The following is a 14,936-nucleotide window of genomic DNA, read 5'->3' as shown; positions in this document are numbered from 1 at the left end:
AGTATTTTGTTTTGACAAAGGAAGGGAAAGGAAGGGAGTAATGGAGGGGGTAGGGAGGCTCCTGTCGTGTTTTACGCACTGGGTAATTGAGCGCTTTGACTGACAGCGGAGTGCCAAAAGGCGCAGACGCGCTCCGATTGGCCGGTGCGCACTTTACAATCTTCTCTTGTTTCCCAGCTCCTCACAAGCAGAGCGCTTACCTCCCCGAGCTCTCGCAGGAGCCAGACGCACCAGAGGAGCGCAACGGGGGCTGCAGCCAGAGGAGACCGGCCGTGGACTTTACCCAAACCCCAAACTTAATACGATTTTACGCACACTAATCAGCAGGACTTTTTTTTTTTCTCCATTTGTTTTTTTCTCTTTCCCGGCGAAGCAAGTCTGTTGATTCCTCTCTTTCAGCTGCACTGTGAGTTGCATTCGTGTTATTGTGTGTTTTAAAAAAAGAAAGAAGCAAAACATGAGGTGTACTTCTGAACCGCTTTGGAGAATGATCCCGCTGGCTCTGACAGTGGCGCTCATGTCAGTGTGCCGAGCGTCCGAGTACGACTACCTGGGCTGGAAGTCGGACATGTACAACGGCGGGCGCAGCTACGGCAAGCCGCCCCAGTGCGTGGACATCCCGGACGACCTGCGGCTCTGCCACAACGTGGGCTACAACCAGATGCTGCTGCCCAACCTGCTGGAGCACGAGACCATGGCCGAGGTGAAGCAGCAGGCGGGCAGCTGGGTGCCCCTGGTGCACAAGAACTGCCACCCGGGCACGCAGGTCTTCCTGTGCTCGCTGTTCGCGCCGGTGTGCCTGGAGCGGCCCATCTACCCGTGCCGCTGGCTGTGCGAGGCGGTGCGGGACGGCTGCACCCCCATCATGGAGGCCTTCGGCTTCCCCTGGCCCGAGATGCTCACCTGCGACAAGTTCCCCCAAGACGACGTGTGCATTGCCATGACGGCGTCCAATGCAACCGAGGCCACGAAGCCCACAGGTAAGCCGAGCCGCCACAGCGCTTTCACAGGCCTGCGTCACTGTGGCTTCCCATGGTCTACTGTTAAATTAACAGTTTTACTACGATTTTTGGTAACATTTTACAATGACCTCATTATAGACATTAACCTGTGCCTTAACCTATGGAAAAAATATTGTAAGTACACAATATTACCGTGTAGGTACTTGATTAAACTCTCCCTTCTAAGTGTTTTATCAAGTACCTACATAGTGATATTGTGTACTTACAACACTTTTCTATTGGTTAGTATCCTTTTTTAACCTTTATTTGTCAAGGGAAGGTTGACTGCGCATGTGAGCTCCTTTCCACATTTACACAGATCCACATACTATTTACACAGTCTGCTACTATTGGCCACTGAGCAGCTTCATTGTAGCAGTTGGGGTTTCTGTGCCTTGCTCAAGAGCACCTCAACAGTAGCTTTTGAAGGGGGGGGGGATTCTTTCTGATAGAGCCTGCTTCTGTATCCCATAGGATGCTGCCAGCCACAAGGAAAGTGGTGGCTAAATTGTTATAATTGAACTTAGTTGTCCTTCTGTAAGAGCGATGCAGGCCTAGCTTTATCATCTGAGGAGTTCTTAATGTATCTTACTATAGAGTGCTAAAGTAAGAGTAACTGCTTGACTGTGTGAACAAACAACCACCACTTTTGCCACAGTGTAAAAATTGACACCCAGTGCAGCTAAATGGGCATGAGAATGTTGTTTCAGGGGTGAGGGTCTGTTTGCAGATGCAAATCCCAACACAAACAAACCAAATACAACCTTTTGGGGGAAATTCACCCGTGACCCCTCTGGATTTGATGCCACTTTGAAACATAAACCCCCCCCCCACCCCTCACCCTGCCTAAAGAAAGTCTTCTGCGGTTACATCTCCTTTTCAGTCTAAGATCTATAAGCTGTGGTGCGAACGTGAAGTTGCCTTTGCTATTGACAAAGAAGTGATGTTGTAACATTGAAAAAAAAAGCTCTAACAGATGGTAGTAATTTATTTCAAGGTGTTTGCTGAGTTGGAGGACAATGCTGGGAGGGCGTCCAGCAGCAAAAAACGAATACCTACATCTATTAATTCTCATTTTCTGCCCACTTATCAACGACAAATGCATAAAACTAAAGAAAGATGGAAGGATGAAGAGAATTTGACAAGCAGACTGTTCAAATAATGTTGAAAAGAGAGCACGAAAACGCAGTCAGGGAAAGGGGGGGGGGGGGGGGGGGCAAGGAGAGTGGAGCCAATGGTTCCTAAACAAAGCGCTCAAGGACATGGCAACCCCCCCATCATCTATCACTAATGGCTCCTTGGCTGCAGATTCTTTAAACCTGTTGGGATTCCGCTGGTATGAAGCGAAGCCTGAATCAAGCCGTGTCAGACACCTCGCGCAGCATCGGGGGAGATATCGCAACGTAGTCCAGGAAAAGCGCTGTTCCAGTACTAACCCCAATGAGCCAGACTGACAAATACCATGGAAACCCCGAAAAATGCGCAAAAACAACATGCCTGGGGGAAGATAAAGCCTGGGGAATTCGAAATAGTTTTTGTTCGAGACCGCACTTCTTGCCCGAGCGTCGTGTTTTATAGCTCACGCCGGCGTCCCTGCCAGCCGCCAGCTCCGTTACCCAGGTGAGGCGTATGCCAGGGAAAAGGGAAAGTACAATCGCCTCATTCACATTACCCCATAAATCAAAGGGGGAATTTCCATCATCACATCATCAACCTACTTATATTTCAATCTTGCGCCTTAAATACGCCTCTAGAACGCGCCCCGCCGCGGGTCGTTTCTCGCACCGCCTTTGGAACATAAAGGGTCCAACTGTGGATCTTCCAGCGACAGTGGGGGGAGGGGAGGTTAAGGTCGTCTCACCTCAATTACACAGCACTTACTGTATCTGAAGCGTAGTAGGACATGTCCCGGGTGGTTTGCAAAAAAAAATAGAGGGAGATGGGGGGGTAGAAGAAGGTAGGAGTGTACTGACGGACATGGTGGTATGGACGGAAGCCCGGTCTCTTGAGAAAGACTCCCTTTTCTGGGTTTGCGCGGGACCACACAGAGTTCCGCGGCCTTCCAGACGTCACCTGTTATCATTCGTTGTCAGCGCTGGCGATAAATAAACCAAGCGCCCCCGTCCCCCCACCAGCCTGACCCAGCAGGACACAGGGCCAGGCTTGTCTTAGGTCTAGGCGAACTCGGTCACTGCTCCATTTCAGCTCATTAATCCCATGAATATTCCTTTCCGAAGGTAGATCGCAAGCAAGCAAGCATTCTCCAGGATCTGACCAGTTTCGACTAAGATGGGACAAAGGGCGTCCTAATCTCTTTACCTGCTCTGCTTAATGGGTGTTAATAGAAGTCAGCTAACGGCGCTTACCACGTCACTGCCGAATACAGGCTGGTGATAATTGATTTAAAGGAGAAACGAGTCGGAATGGGGAAAGAGGGACCCCGTGACTCTGTAAACAGTGTCTGTTTTCGCAAGCCCCTTTTACGCCCGGGTGTTACTTTCGCAGGCCTTCGTCAAACACATGTAATGGACAACTGGTAACGGAGAGAAAAGCGATGTGTTTGTTTTGGTTTTTACCCTCTGCGCATATTATTCAGATATGCGATGTTGAAACGCAGCCCGTTTAGATTAAATGCTTCAAGACTTTGTTATCCTTTTTTGTACGTCCGAGTTTGTTTGGAAAGTAAGCTCAGCTGTTTGGCATGGAGCGATCATTTGCGGTAAGTCTAAAAAAATAGAATAGAAAAATCATGTTGATGAAATATTCACAGATATGCCTCTAGACCGAATTACTTTTTGGCAAAAACACGTTTTGGCTTTTCATCTTTAGTCGGCTTTTTGTCTATAGAGTCAGCTATAGTTGGAATGCCATAGCATTCCTTTAAACTTGGATTGTGTATCATTGCCATAGATAGGTTCCTGCTTTCCTTCCACCCTTCTAACACTCTCATTTCTGAGTGAATAGATTTGATTTGAGGAAAAAACAAATAGAGTGGATTAATAATGTCTGTGTGCATGGGTGCTTTTGCTGAAAAACATCTTCAGAATGGGGAAATGTATTGCAGCCTGAGGAATTTCTCACACGTAGACATCTTATACCTTATAGTGAGGTCAGTTTTAATTATTTCAATGCCAACACACAATGTGACAAACCATCCAAGGGTGTATACCGAAGCTCTTGAGCATTAGAGTGGAAAGACTGGTCGCAAGGAGCACTGTTTTGAAAAAGTTCCAAAGGCCTATCTCTCTGCATGTAGCAGATAGCAGGCAGGAGTGTTTACTGCAGCTCTTAGTTACAGCTGGCTATAAAAGTTGAGGACATTCCTCACTGAGGTCAGGTCATCAGAGCATAGACGAGCCCGAGAGACCGGGGGAACCAAGAGTTTTACTTCCAAGACACTAGATAGGATCTCTGCACACAGAGATGGGTGTGTAATGGGGAGAATCGCATCCCACTTACAGGATTCATCATTTTAAATTGGACTCCAAGGGCAGGGCTGTGATATTTTAAGATTTTCATTTTAACTCCTATTCGTTTCTATTGGGAAATTAACTGTTTTGCTGCTTTTTCCTGCTTTCTTTGTTCCTAATCACATCCCCGATGGCCGCTGAGGCAAAGTGACGTGAATAATTCAGTTTTTGCTTTTGCTCAGCCGCCGCTTCGCAGGAAGCAGGCACCGTTGCCATGCATTGCTTTGGTTTGCATTTGATATTTTGCCACTTTTCCAGTTGCGTTGATGACTTCAAAACTGCCCCCCCCTCCCTCTGTTTTCCACAGGTTACTCCCCCATCTGCCCTCCATGTGACAATGAAATGAAAACAGACGCCATGCTGGAGCACATGTGTGCCAGTGAGTTCGGTAAGCATCCTCCCCAGCACCCACCGTGCCAGCACACACACACACACACACACACAACATGCAAATACGCACACGGACACACCCCACTATATTATGCCGCGACATGTCTTCCAAAAAAAATCACCTTAAACAGTAGCATGAGTGCGCATCACTTGTCTCTTCCATCTTCAGTCTTTATATGAACATACTGAAAGAAGGTAAAGCATCTGCCTTTTTTTTTTTTTTCTGGAGTGCTTATGTGACCATACATGGCCATTTCCATTCCAGGTTAAGCTATGGAGCTTTTGTTGTTTCCATGCCTATCATGGTCGTAACAGAGCGTTGAACAGGAAAGCGGTTCCTTGTAATTCCCTTTTAATCCTTGGTGAGATCAATCAGGCTGTCTGTTTTTTTTTCTTTTTTTGGAACAAGATAGATTAAAGGTGAGAGAAAAAGCAAGGGGAGTTTTTAACCCCTGGATCGAAGTCGCGGTCTGTCTGGCTTGTTAAAGGCTAACATTCTGTAACTAATGAATTGGGGTCATTGAGAGTGGCACTAAAGCCTTTATGTGGCAGGCCCTCGCAGCAGTAAAGTGGGATGTTTGCTCTACTGTCTGGTCCGTCTGTTGTGTCAGAATGCCTTCAGTCTGTTTCTGCTGGGGGGGGGGAGTCACTTTAAATCGGTTTCTAAATGGAGCAGTGAATGATATAGAACAGTGGTTCTCAACGTGGGGTCTGGGGACCACCAGGGGTCCTTGAGGGGGTTCCAGGGGGTCCCCAGCAACTTGATGAATTGTTACATTTCAGCATTATTTAATTTACAAGCAGTTAACACAATTAGAGAATGGAGAAGATCATAGTTTCACTGTTGTCTCTCTAGCTACAATGCGAATAGTCATGGAATTCTGGACAAAATCATATCCGACAATAAAAATTTTCTCAGATATGGGTCCGAGAGACAAAATCTCATCAAATAGGGGTCCGTGGCTCTAATGTGGACTAAATTAGGGGTCCATTGTATGAAAAAGGTTGAGAATCACTGATATAGAATTCATTGTTTAGTTTTTGTTCAAGATAGTGTATCAACATTTGTAAGAAATATGTTTTTTTTGTGTGCAATTTTTGGAGTTTAAAGAGAGAAAATCCATTTCAGCTGGCCCCAAACCTGTATTGTTTAGTGAGGTCAGTGGGTTGGCACACTGTCTTCATAAAGTTCTCATACTGGAGTAACATGGCACAAATGAGGATAAATGCTTGTTTCGCCAAAATTTGTATCCCCCCGTAAATAATGTGTTTCCCTGGCGGCGTGTCCTTGTTTCGTCCTCAGTGTGTGGTGTTGTTTTGCCGCTGCACAAGGAAATTATTATGGGGGGGGGGGAAAGTGCTTAATAAATGACAAGTAGACTAATGTACGGCCTGGCAACTTCCTTGTAGAATCAATGGGCGCTTGTGGTTCGAGATAATAAGATCACGCTGAAAGTACACGCTGGTTGTGTGTACTTTCATTCTTTGTAATTTCTTTGAAATGTTTTTTTTTTTAAATGTTGTTTTACCCTTTGAAAAGACAGCAATAGGAAAACAATCCTCCAAAAATGAATCAATTTTGCTGTTTTCTTCCCCGGTGGGACATCGAGGCGAAGACACGCTGCCAGGGGAAATCATATTTTTAAGGGGAAACAAATTTTGGCATAACAATGCTGCTGCTGTTGAAAATGAAAACTTTGTAACTTTAAACTTTTTCAGATGAACGACCACACATTTTTTAAATGTTAAAATTAGTTTTGAGGGGTTTCATAGCGTTCCCTTGGGTTGAGAGGTGTATTCCAGACAGGGAAAGTCTGGGAATTTGATTGATTCTCTGGGGAACTTTTTTACAAATGGGTCACTTTACAGGAATATAGCAAAATGCATTTTACAACTTGCTTCACATATTCATTGCATTAGATGGTTTTCAGCCCAACAACACCAACAAACGTGGAAGGAATCAAATGTTTAGGTCATGGAAGCTCTCCAACATACTTATGAAAAGTCATGGAATTCATAAAAGGACAGTGTAACCCCCCCTCAGTTAAATTAAAAACATGAACATCACCAGATTTGCAGTTAGGAGGGTTTCCAGCACTGATATGTGCACGATATAGGCAAGATGCGGGATGTCGTTCTTTAATGTTTCATTCCCTAGCCGGGCCAAAAAACTTCAGTTGTCAGTTTCGAGTCGAATTCCAGGTGCCAGGGCCGCGCAAACATGGACTGGACGCATTGGAAACAGACATTCTTCCAGTTCTCGGGGAAAAAAGTTTAAAGTTCTATTTGTTTAACGAATTGCCTCGTTGTTTATGCTGCGGTGACGGGACTTGCCTTTCAGTCTGCATCCTGGTTAGCCAAGAGGAGAGTGGCACATTATTGGCTTGTTTCATCTCTGATTAAGACAGATGTTGTTTTGCTTCCTTGTCATAAGTCCCTTAACCCTTGCCATGTGAGGATACACAGAAAAGCCTGAGCGTCGAATCTGCTGACGCTGCAGGTTTGAGCACACAAGGGGACGGACCTTCCCTGGAATGCGGCAAACATCACAGTGAAATGAGTGCGACTTGATTGCGGCGGGGTAAACAAGTAATACATAGTCTGACAAGAGATAGCGTCATTGGGTATGTTACATAAGCTTGGCTGAAGTTGTTTGTTTTTTCCATGAAAACGGAAAACTGCGACTATAAATATCTCTCGACAGCAGCTGAGGCCAAGTAATAGAGTTCATGTCTTGTCTTGAGGAAAAACAGAATAAAATCACTGGGTGCAATCATTATCTGTTTTTTTATCCCACCAACAGAAGATAAGGCCACTGCCATCATCTCGAATTCATTATGCTAGTTTTGACTTGACTGGGAATGGATGGACACAGTAGTGGCATGTTTTAGGAGCGCTTGGTGAAGCTAGAAGCCCGTCTGTTTTTCTTTGGAGAACATACAGCAAAAGTTCCAGTGTTAATAAGTGTTGATTTTTCAGTGCCACTTATTTTTTTAGCTGATTGGAGAGTTTGTTCACTCTGATATGGTGTTACATTAACATTGATGGGTGTGGACTTATATAAACATTGGCATTAGTGTTGAGTTTTACCCTGTCAGAGTGAAATTCTGACGATTTCGCTGTGCAGGCCGCAAGATAGATAATAGATTTCTTTGCTCTTATCATCTGGAACGTCGGCATAAACTATGTGCCGACTGACCTTTCACTCGGTGGTGATGGAAAACCGCAGCGAGGCCAGAGGAATGAATCAGTGACTTGCATCGGGGTCTTTATTAATCTGCGTGGACCAATCATGTGTAAAATATCCTCGCTCTGGCAGCGAATTAGCATTTTTGTCCACTGAAAAGCTCAGTTCCTGGAAGCATCGCATTGCGAAAGGTCTGTTCTCACTTTAGTTAAGTGTTAAGTTTTTTTGTTTTTTTTCCTTTCATAATAATAATAATGTGTCTATTGTTTGAAGTCCTGCGTAATTGCTTCCCTCCAATTACACAAGTACATTTGACTTTCCCGTGGGACTTCATCCTGATAAAAGTAGGGAATGCGAAGGCAAGACAGCATTTGATTACTAGGTGGTTGGATGTAGCACAATCTGGCAGAGGTGTTGCACTAAATAGGGAGAAAAAAAAAAGTTGCCTGAAAGTTGGTTGTGTGTCTTCAAGCTGATACAACAGAATCGCATTACGTTTTGGCTTTAGCGCTTGCATGTGTAGGTCATTTGGAAGAGTTCCAGGTCACTTTTTAGTGCAGCACTCTGGGTTCCTCCGGTGATAACTAAGATAACCAAGACACTTCCTGATTTCTCAGAGATCCTGATGAAATTGTACCCCCCCCACCCCCCCACCACCTCCACCTCCTATTGCCGTCCCAGCTGGTGACGGATTTACGGCGCATCCCACTCAACACTTTGTTCCCACCGCAATTTATCTCTGCGCTTAAGGTTTTACGGTACCTCATTGTCCCGAAAAACTCCAGCGCCCTTCAATTAAATCTCTCCTCTGCCGCTGACAGCTCACTTTGTTGTCGTTGCCAAATTGCTCCATCCCCATGCCGATCCAGTAAACAACAGGGCGGCCCCTGCGCCGGGGCACTGATCACCTCGGCTTATCGGATCAGACGCGTTCCATTATTGTGAACGGGGGGGGGGACCGGTGCACGCCCTCCTGCTGGGTTTATGACACCCTGGAAGCTGGAGGTCCTGTCTCTACCTCTAAAGCAGGCCAGGGGTCAGGGAGCAAAGTTAAAGGGGGATTTTCCACCGAAGTTGACATTTAGAATCGCATTGCCTGATACGGTTCAAGGGAAAATTTATGCCGTCATGTGAACGTGCTGTCATAAACATCTGAATCCATTTTTCATTGTTCTAAATGTTTAAAATAGGCATCAGAAAATGACTGTTTGAGTAATGCGCTCTCAGCTGGCTAAAGAAATGCATGCTGGATTGCATTTCTTTTTATATATTTTCAGCTCAGACTCAGAAAAAATGGGGACATTTCTAGGAAAACTTTGCAAAATAACCTAAAAGTCAACTTTGATGGTTAAGATGTCCCCTAAACCTTCTACAGCTTGCATGGATCAAGAAGTCTGAGATCCTGATTGGGCTGTTTTATTGGAATCAGAATCCTTTTAATCACCGAGGGAATTACAGTAGCCTACACACTGTATAAGGATAGGAGCTCACATTCAGTGCAAAGGGACAGTGCCAGACATGCCAGCACCCAAGGGTGGAAGTAACAAATTGCATTTATTTTCATTAATGTAGTTGAACAGCTTTTTTGTGTAGTTTATGAAGTCAGTAATATTACTTTTATTTTAGTATGTTTTGACTTAGGCTAAGTATTATACTTTTTTTCAAACATGTGAGGGAAACGTTAGCTAACTCTTTTATTAAATTCATTCATGATTAGTTGACATTAGCCAAAAAGCCATATCCATGGTTTGTGTGAGCCTAGTTGTCACTAGTTCACTAGCTAGTTAGATAGCTAATAGCAAAAGGAACATCAATGGACTAACTGTAACTTTTACTCTGAGTACATTTTACATTTACATGAGCTTTTTACTTTTACTTATGTTAGCACCAGTAATTTTACTTCTGCTTAAGTCAAATATCAGCAATGTAGCAGCATGTAGGCTACTTGAATACAATATTTTGGTACTTTTACCTAACACCAGCACTGAAGACCACCTACTGGATGGATTTTCATGTTTGTCTTTGCTGAAGTGAAAATAGTTATTTCAACATGTCTGTAATCTTGTGCAGATTATAGTTATGGGTGGCTATTTTTTTTTAAAGCACAGTCCCAGAATATATTATTCTTTGAGGAATGCACAAGTGAGGACACAGTCTCACTACCCCTCAGTTAAGGATAGTACCTTTTCCCCCTTAAACAATTATTTTATTTGGCGTTACTGGTTACTGTACACTCTGGTGGAGGAGATTAAGCAACACGAGGTGCAAAGAAAGTTCAATGCAGTCAAAGGATTATGAGGATGGAGGATTTATCAAGATGAAGTCCTTTCAGGGGTGGGCTAGACCCTCTCTTTTATGACTCACTAATTATGAACGCTGCCCATTTTGATTTCACTGAACACTAAGCCTCCTCACAGAGACCGTTTCAGAGACTGAAGACAGAGGATAAAAGTCCTAATCCCAACCATGTGCACTGTTAATACTGGGAAAAAACAGGACTGTTCCTTTCTAACACTTTAATTAGCACTGGGAAGATTCGAAGGCGATGGAAGAGATGAAACCTAGAGCAGTTTCTTGAAGTGGCCATTCAGGTTTCCAGCGGGTCCGGTGCCAAACAGCATGAATGTGCTCAAAGTGAGTCAGCAGGGATTTTGTGTCTACCCTCTGGCTGTGTGGATTCTTGAAAACGATGAGGAATATCAGGCGAAAGTTCTGGTTTATCAGCTCAGATCTCCCTTGCAATGAGAGCAGAATTCATGTTCAGCCATGAGGGTGTTCCCCGCGCCGCGGGGTCACAAGGCTTTATCTCCGACGCGACTCAGTGCTTTATCTTGACAAGAGCTCAGTGAATTAGATTTGACATAGCGTGCCACGTTTTTCTCATGTTACCGTGTCACAAGGTCACCGCCGCTGCGCACACATCACTGTCAGTGGAAAATGAGGCGGCGCGATATGTGTGGAGGAGGCATACGGAGCTTTGGACCACCAGAGGCTGACTCGTGCTCGGTTTCCAAAGGGGAACTGGAGGAAACAGAGAGATTAGAAGGTTAAATAGAGTTTAGTGAAAGATCAGGCATATTAGGGTAAAGCGAAAAAACAGCAGGAGATTCAGAAAGAGGGAGAAGCCAAAAAAAGAGGGTGTTATCCAGACTAGTGGTGCATACCGATGGCGGTTTTGCACTGCCAATGCGGATTCTGATGCTAACATTTTCAGCATGCACTGATACTGAATACCAGTCAGATACGTTAGTTTTATTGAACAGTATAGACCTAGACTATTACTTTCAGGTCAATGGACAAAATAATGGACAATCTGTTATTCTTCATTAGACGATGTGTGGAAAAGGCAGAAAATCAACATCAGGAAAGTTCTCTGATACAGATATCCGATTATATTTAGGTATTTTCCTGATACCAGTTTCCTGATACATCTGCTTCCCTAATCCAGATATTTGTCAGGAAGAGATTTGCGATGTTGCAGTCAGTGCCTCATGTTGAGAGCCACTAATATGTTTTCAGTCAACAGTGGCACAATGAATTTCTCTCAAGTCATCTGTCTCTATACAGCAGAGCATAAGCAAGAGAATTAGCTGATGTTTTCATCCAGGTTGGGTGGGTTTAGTGATCAAAGCTAATGAAAAGGGAGGCTATTCAGAGGAACAAGCCATTTGGTCATTTTCCAACGTGAGGAACAAAGGCCATATATGTTATTAGAACATTCTTTACAGAAATATTTGCAAATACATTTTATTTGTATTTGTGCCATTTGTGGTTCTGTTGTTGAGTGATGTTGAGTGATAGTAGGCTCCATGCTAACACTTTAGCATACACTATGTTGAGTGATAGTAAGCCACTAGCATTATTTCAAAAATGAGAAAATGAGAACTTGTAACAACACTAAAGCTAAATGGTAAGTAGGTCTAATCTGGGGCCTGGCAGTTTTGTGCAGGAATTTGGTAAAATATACATAAAATATGATATAAAAATAACTGTTTTAACTACCGGGAACTACTTTACCTGTTTCCATAGGGCGATGGGAGACTAGCTGTGCAGCTAAAAATAAAAATAAATCACTGCACAGCGGATGAATACATGGTTGCTCACATGAAATAGTTCCAAAACTAATCCTGGCTATATGATCAGCTATGTTGAGTTAATGATATTTCATTTTTTTTAATTTAGGAATCAACAACTTTTTATTAGGCCTACTAAAAGGTCAGTCTTCTTACTTTGCATAATGCTTGTCGCCAACTATCACTCAACATAGTGTATGCTAGGTGTGTTCACTGAAATAAATGGGGTGGTTGGAGTCTAGGAAGGTCAGAGAGTTGGGATTGGAAGGTTGCTGGTTTAAATCAGTGAATAAATGAAGCTCTCCCTTCTCTCACACAACTATCACCAAGGTTGCCATGAGCAAGACACTTAACCCCCAGTCACTCCAGTGGCTCTGCTTAGTACCCAGCAGGAAAACACTTTGTTGTACTGGGCAGCTCCCACGTGTGAATGTGTGCATGCTCAGAATGAACAAAAGTTAAAAAAAAACAAAAAAAACGTTCCAGTAAAATGAGAATCTAGATGGATTGTTTTCCCATACCCGTACACTTTCACTAGTCATGCCCATGACAGGAAGATTTTTCTTTATAATCCCTCTCCCCCCGCAATCCCTTACAGAATTACATTACCATACTTTCTCCTCCCTGAAGAGATGGTGCTGATTTGCCACTGATACCCTTTAGCAACCTGACCTTTCTGTCATTTTGCTAGCATGCTACACAGAGGGATTACAGTGCATGACTGGCATTTTTGTACTCATGAAATATTAACCAGCACTCCTTAGCGGCAGGCGATGGCCTTAGACCAACCGTTTTGTACGAGACGCCACGCACCGCTAGGCATGAGGTAATGTCGAGAAACTTGTGTGTTTTTTTTAACCCCTTTTCCCCCTTTCCTCCGACTGCAGCTTTCAAGGCCAAAATCAAGGAGGTGAAGCGGGAAAACGTGGACCGCAAGGTGATCCTGCAGAAGAAGAAGAAGATGCTGAAGACGGGGAGCCTGACGAAGAAGGACTTGAGGAAGCTGGTGTTGTACTTGAAGAACGGCGCGGACTGCCCCTGCCAGCAGCTGGACAACCTGGGCAACCAGTATCTAATCATGGGCAGGAAGGTGGATAAGCAGTACCTCCTCACAGGCATCCACAAGTGGGACAAGGCCAGCAAAGAGTTCAAAAAGGCCATCAAGAAACTCAAGACCTACAAGTGTCCCGCTTTCGAGAACGTCTTCAAATAATATGACCCCCACCCCCACCCCCCCGCCTTTGTTTGCATCTCATCCTACATATGAACTTGCACAACCATAAAAACCCAAAACCTTTTGCTTTCTATTGTTCTGTTTATATATCTATATATCTTTGTATATTTTACCGATATACTTTGAAATCTCCGTTTGTCCATTTCTAGTTGAACGTGGCGATCGGTGACGCCGCAGTTTATAGGGTTGGGTTGCCTTTTTTTTTTTCTTTTTTTTTTTGGTTTGGTTAAGAAAAAGGACATTGTAGTAAAAGCCCTTCCTCACTGAAATCATTTCCACTATATGTATGTAGATACTCGTGTTACACACTTCCAGTGTGCTGCAAAGACATCCGAGACAGGTCGGCGGGTTTCGCTGAAACCGCTGAAGTTCCTCTCGCTCTGATCATATAATAATAGATCATAGAATCAGTGATTAGACTACAGAATTGACAATTGCTGGTATTTTTGTTTTTTAGCTTTAAAAGCCACACTGTAGAGAGCAGCTTCAGATAGGGTAGTTGTTGAATAACTTATTGACACTAGTATGATAGAGTGCTGCCGCGACCTGATTGTTTTGTCAAATTAATGACTGCACTACCGCTAATTTTGATCATTTCATTTCCAATTGCCTCACTCCAATGACTTTATTTTTACATACTTCTTTTTTTTTTTTTTTACTTCACGACAAAATCATAACTACCAATACACATCCACAAACTGCTTATCAGAGTCCGTAAACCTACTCTATGATACACATCAGTTATGGCCTGCTCTTTACAATATGTAATGCTATAATATGTATTAACAATATAACAACTACAGTCCAGAACAAAACAATGATTAGTTGTACCAGAACTAATATCTGATTCTGGTGCAGAATAGTCTGATTTCTTGTCATGTATCTTGTCAGCTGACATTTGGCCAAATATTTTTTTTTTTTTTTACTTTTGTTTTTTTACATAGCTGCAGTAATCACTATCCGTCAGTAATGGTGTTCTTTCCGTCTTCTAAAACCGGCTTGTAGTCTCACATTATTAAAAGTGCAAAAATTGTCTGAGTGCAAAAAAATGCCAAATCTGTGTTTTGGATTGTTTTGCTCTGTGTTGCTGGTCCATTTTAGCACTATTTTGTGTCATGATTTGAATGTCAGCAGTGCATTTGCTGCCTATTACATGTACATACAAATTTTACATAAATATGGAAAAAAAAGAAATGGCGTCTGGAATATCATTTTGTTTTCTTTTATGGATTTATATGTATTTTTCATGTTTCCATTTCATAAAAGAACATTATGGATGCTCCATTCATTTGCCTGCACAGCCTCCAGTATTACAGATTGCTGTTACTGAGACATTATTGGTGAAGCGCCAGCAAAACACCAACAGTAGCCTAAATGGATATTATCCTCCACTGTGATAAGTGAAGACAGCAATATGCTACAAAAATGCCTCTGCATAAAACAATAATGTATCTTTGTGCAGACTTTTATACAGCCTGGTTCAAAAACGACATGAAATATAATGATTGATTGATTATAGACCCATGCTTTTAAATGGACACCATGCGGAAAAGCCTCATATATCCTTTGCAAACAGGCGGT

At 43.3% G+C, this 14,936-nt stretch overlaps 1 protein-coding gene across 1 annotated transcript; it reads left to right on the top strand.

The window, feature by feature from the left end:
• The first annotated feature begins 230 nt into the window (after nucleotides 1-230).
• LOC139643212 (secreted frizzled-related protein 1-like) lies at nucleotides 231-14,535 on the top strand. Its single transcript, XM_071518395.1, has 3 exons — nucleotides 231-980; nucleotides 4,779-4,859; nucleotides 13,009-14,535. Exons 1-3 carry the CDS (start codon nucleotides 458-460, stop codon nucleotides 13,332-13,334), a joined length of 930 nt encoding a protein of 309 aa, XP_071374496.1. The 5' UTR covers nucleotides 231-457; the 3' UTR covers nucleotides 13,335-14,535.
• The last annotated feature ends 401 nt before the right edge of the window (nucleotides 14,536-14,936 follow it).

The sequence above is a fragment of the Centroberyx affinis genome, unplaced genomic scaffold, assembly GCF_046629955.1.
Source record: "Centroberyx affinis isolate AG114_WGS23_722 - 3 ecotype Tasmania unplaced genomic scaffold, CSIRO-AGI_Caff_v1 ptg000579l_1, whole genome shotgun sequence".
Lineage (NCBI taxonomy): Eukaryota > Metazoa > Chordata > Actinopteri > Beryciformes > Berycidae > Centroberyx > Centroberyx affinis.
The sequence above is the reverse complement of the archived record's forward strand: the minus strand, read 5'-3'. Positions and strand labels throughout refer to the sequence as shown.

Bases quoted from the DNA above. Each gene is read 5' to 3' on its own strand.
- LOC139643212 (XM_071518395.1), top strand. From the start codon at position 458: ATGAGGTGTACTTCTGAACCGCTTTGGAGAATGATCCCGCTGGCTCTG. The intron at 981-4,778 runs GTAAGCCGAGCC...TGTTTTCCACAG, and splicing joins CGAGGCCACGAAGCCCACAG to GTTACTCCCCCATCTGCCCT. The intron at 4,860-13,008 runs GTAAGCATCCTC...CTCCGACTGCAG, and splicing joins CATGTGTGCCAGTGAGTTCG to CTTTCAAGGCCAAAATCAAG.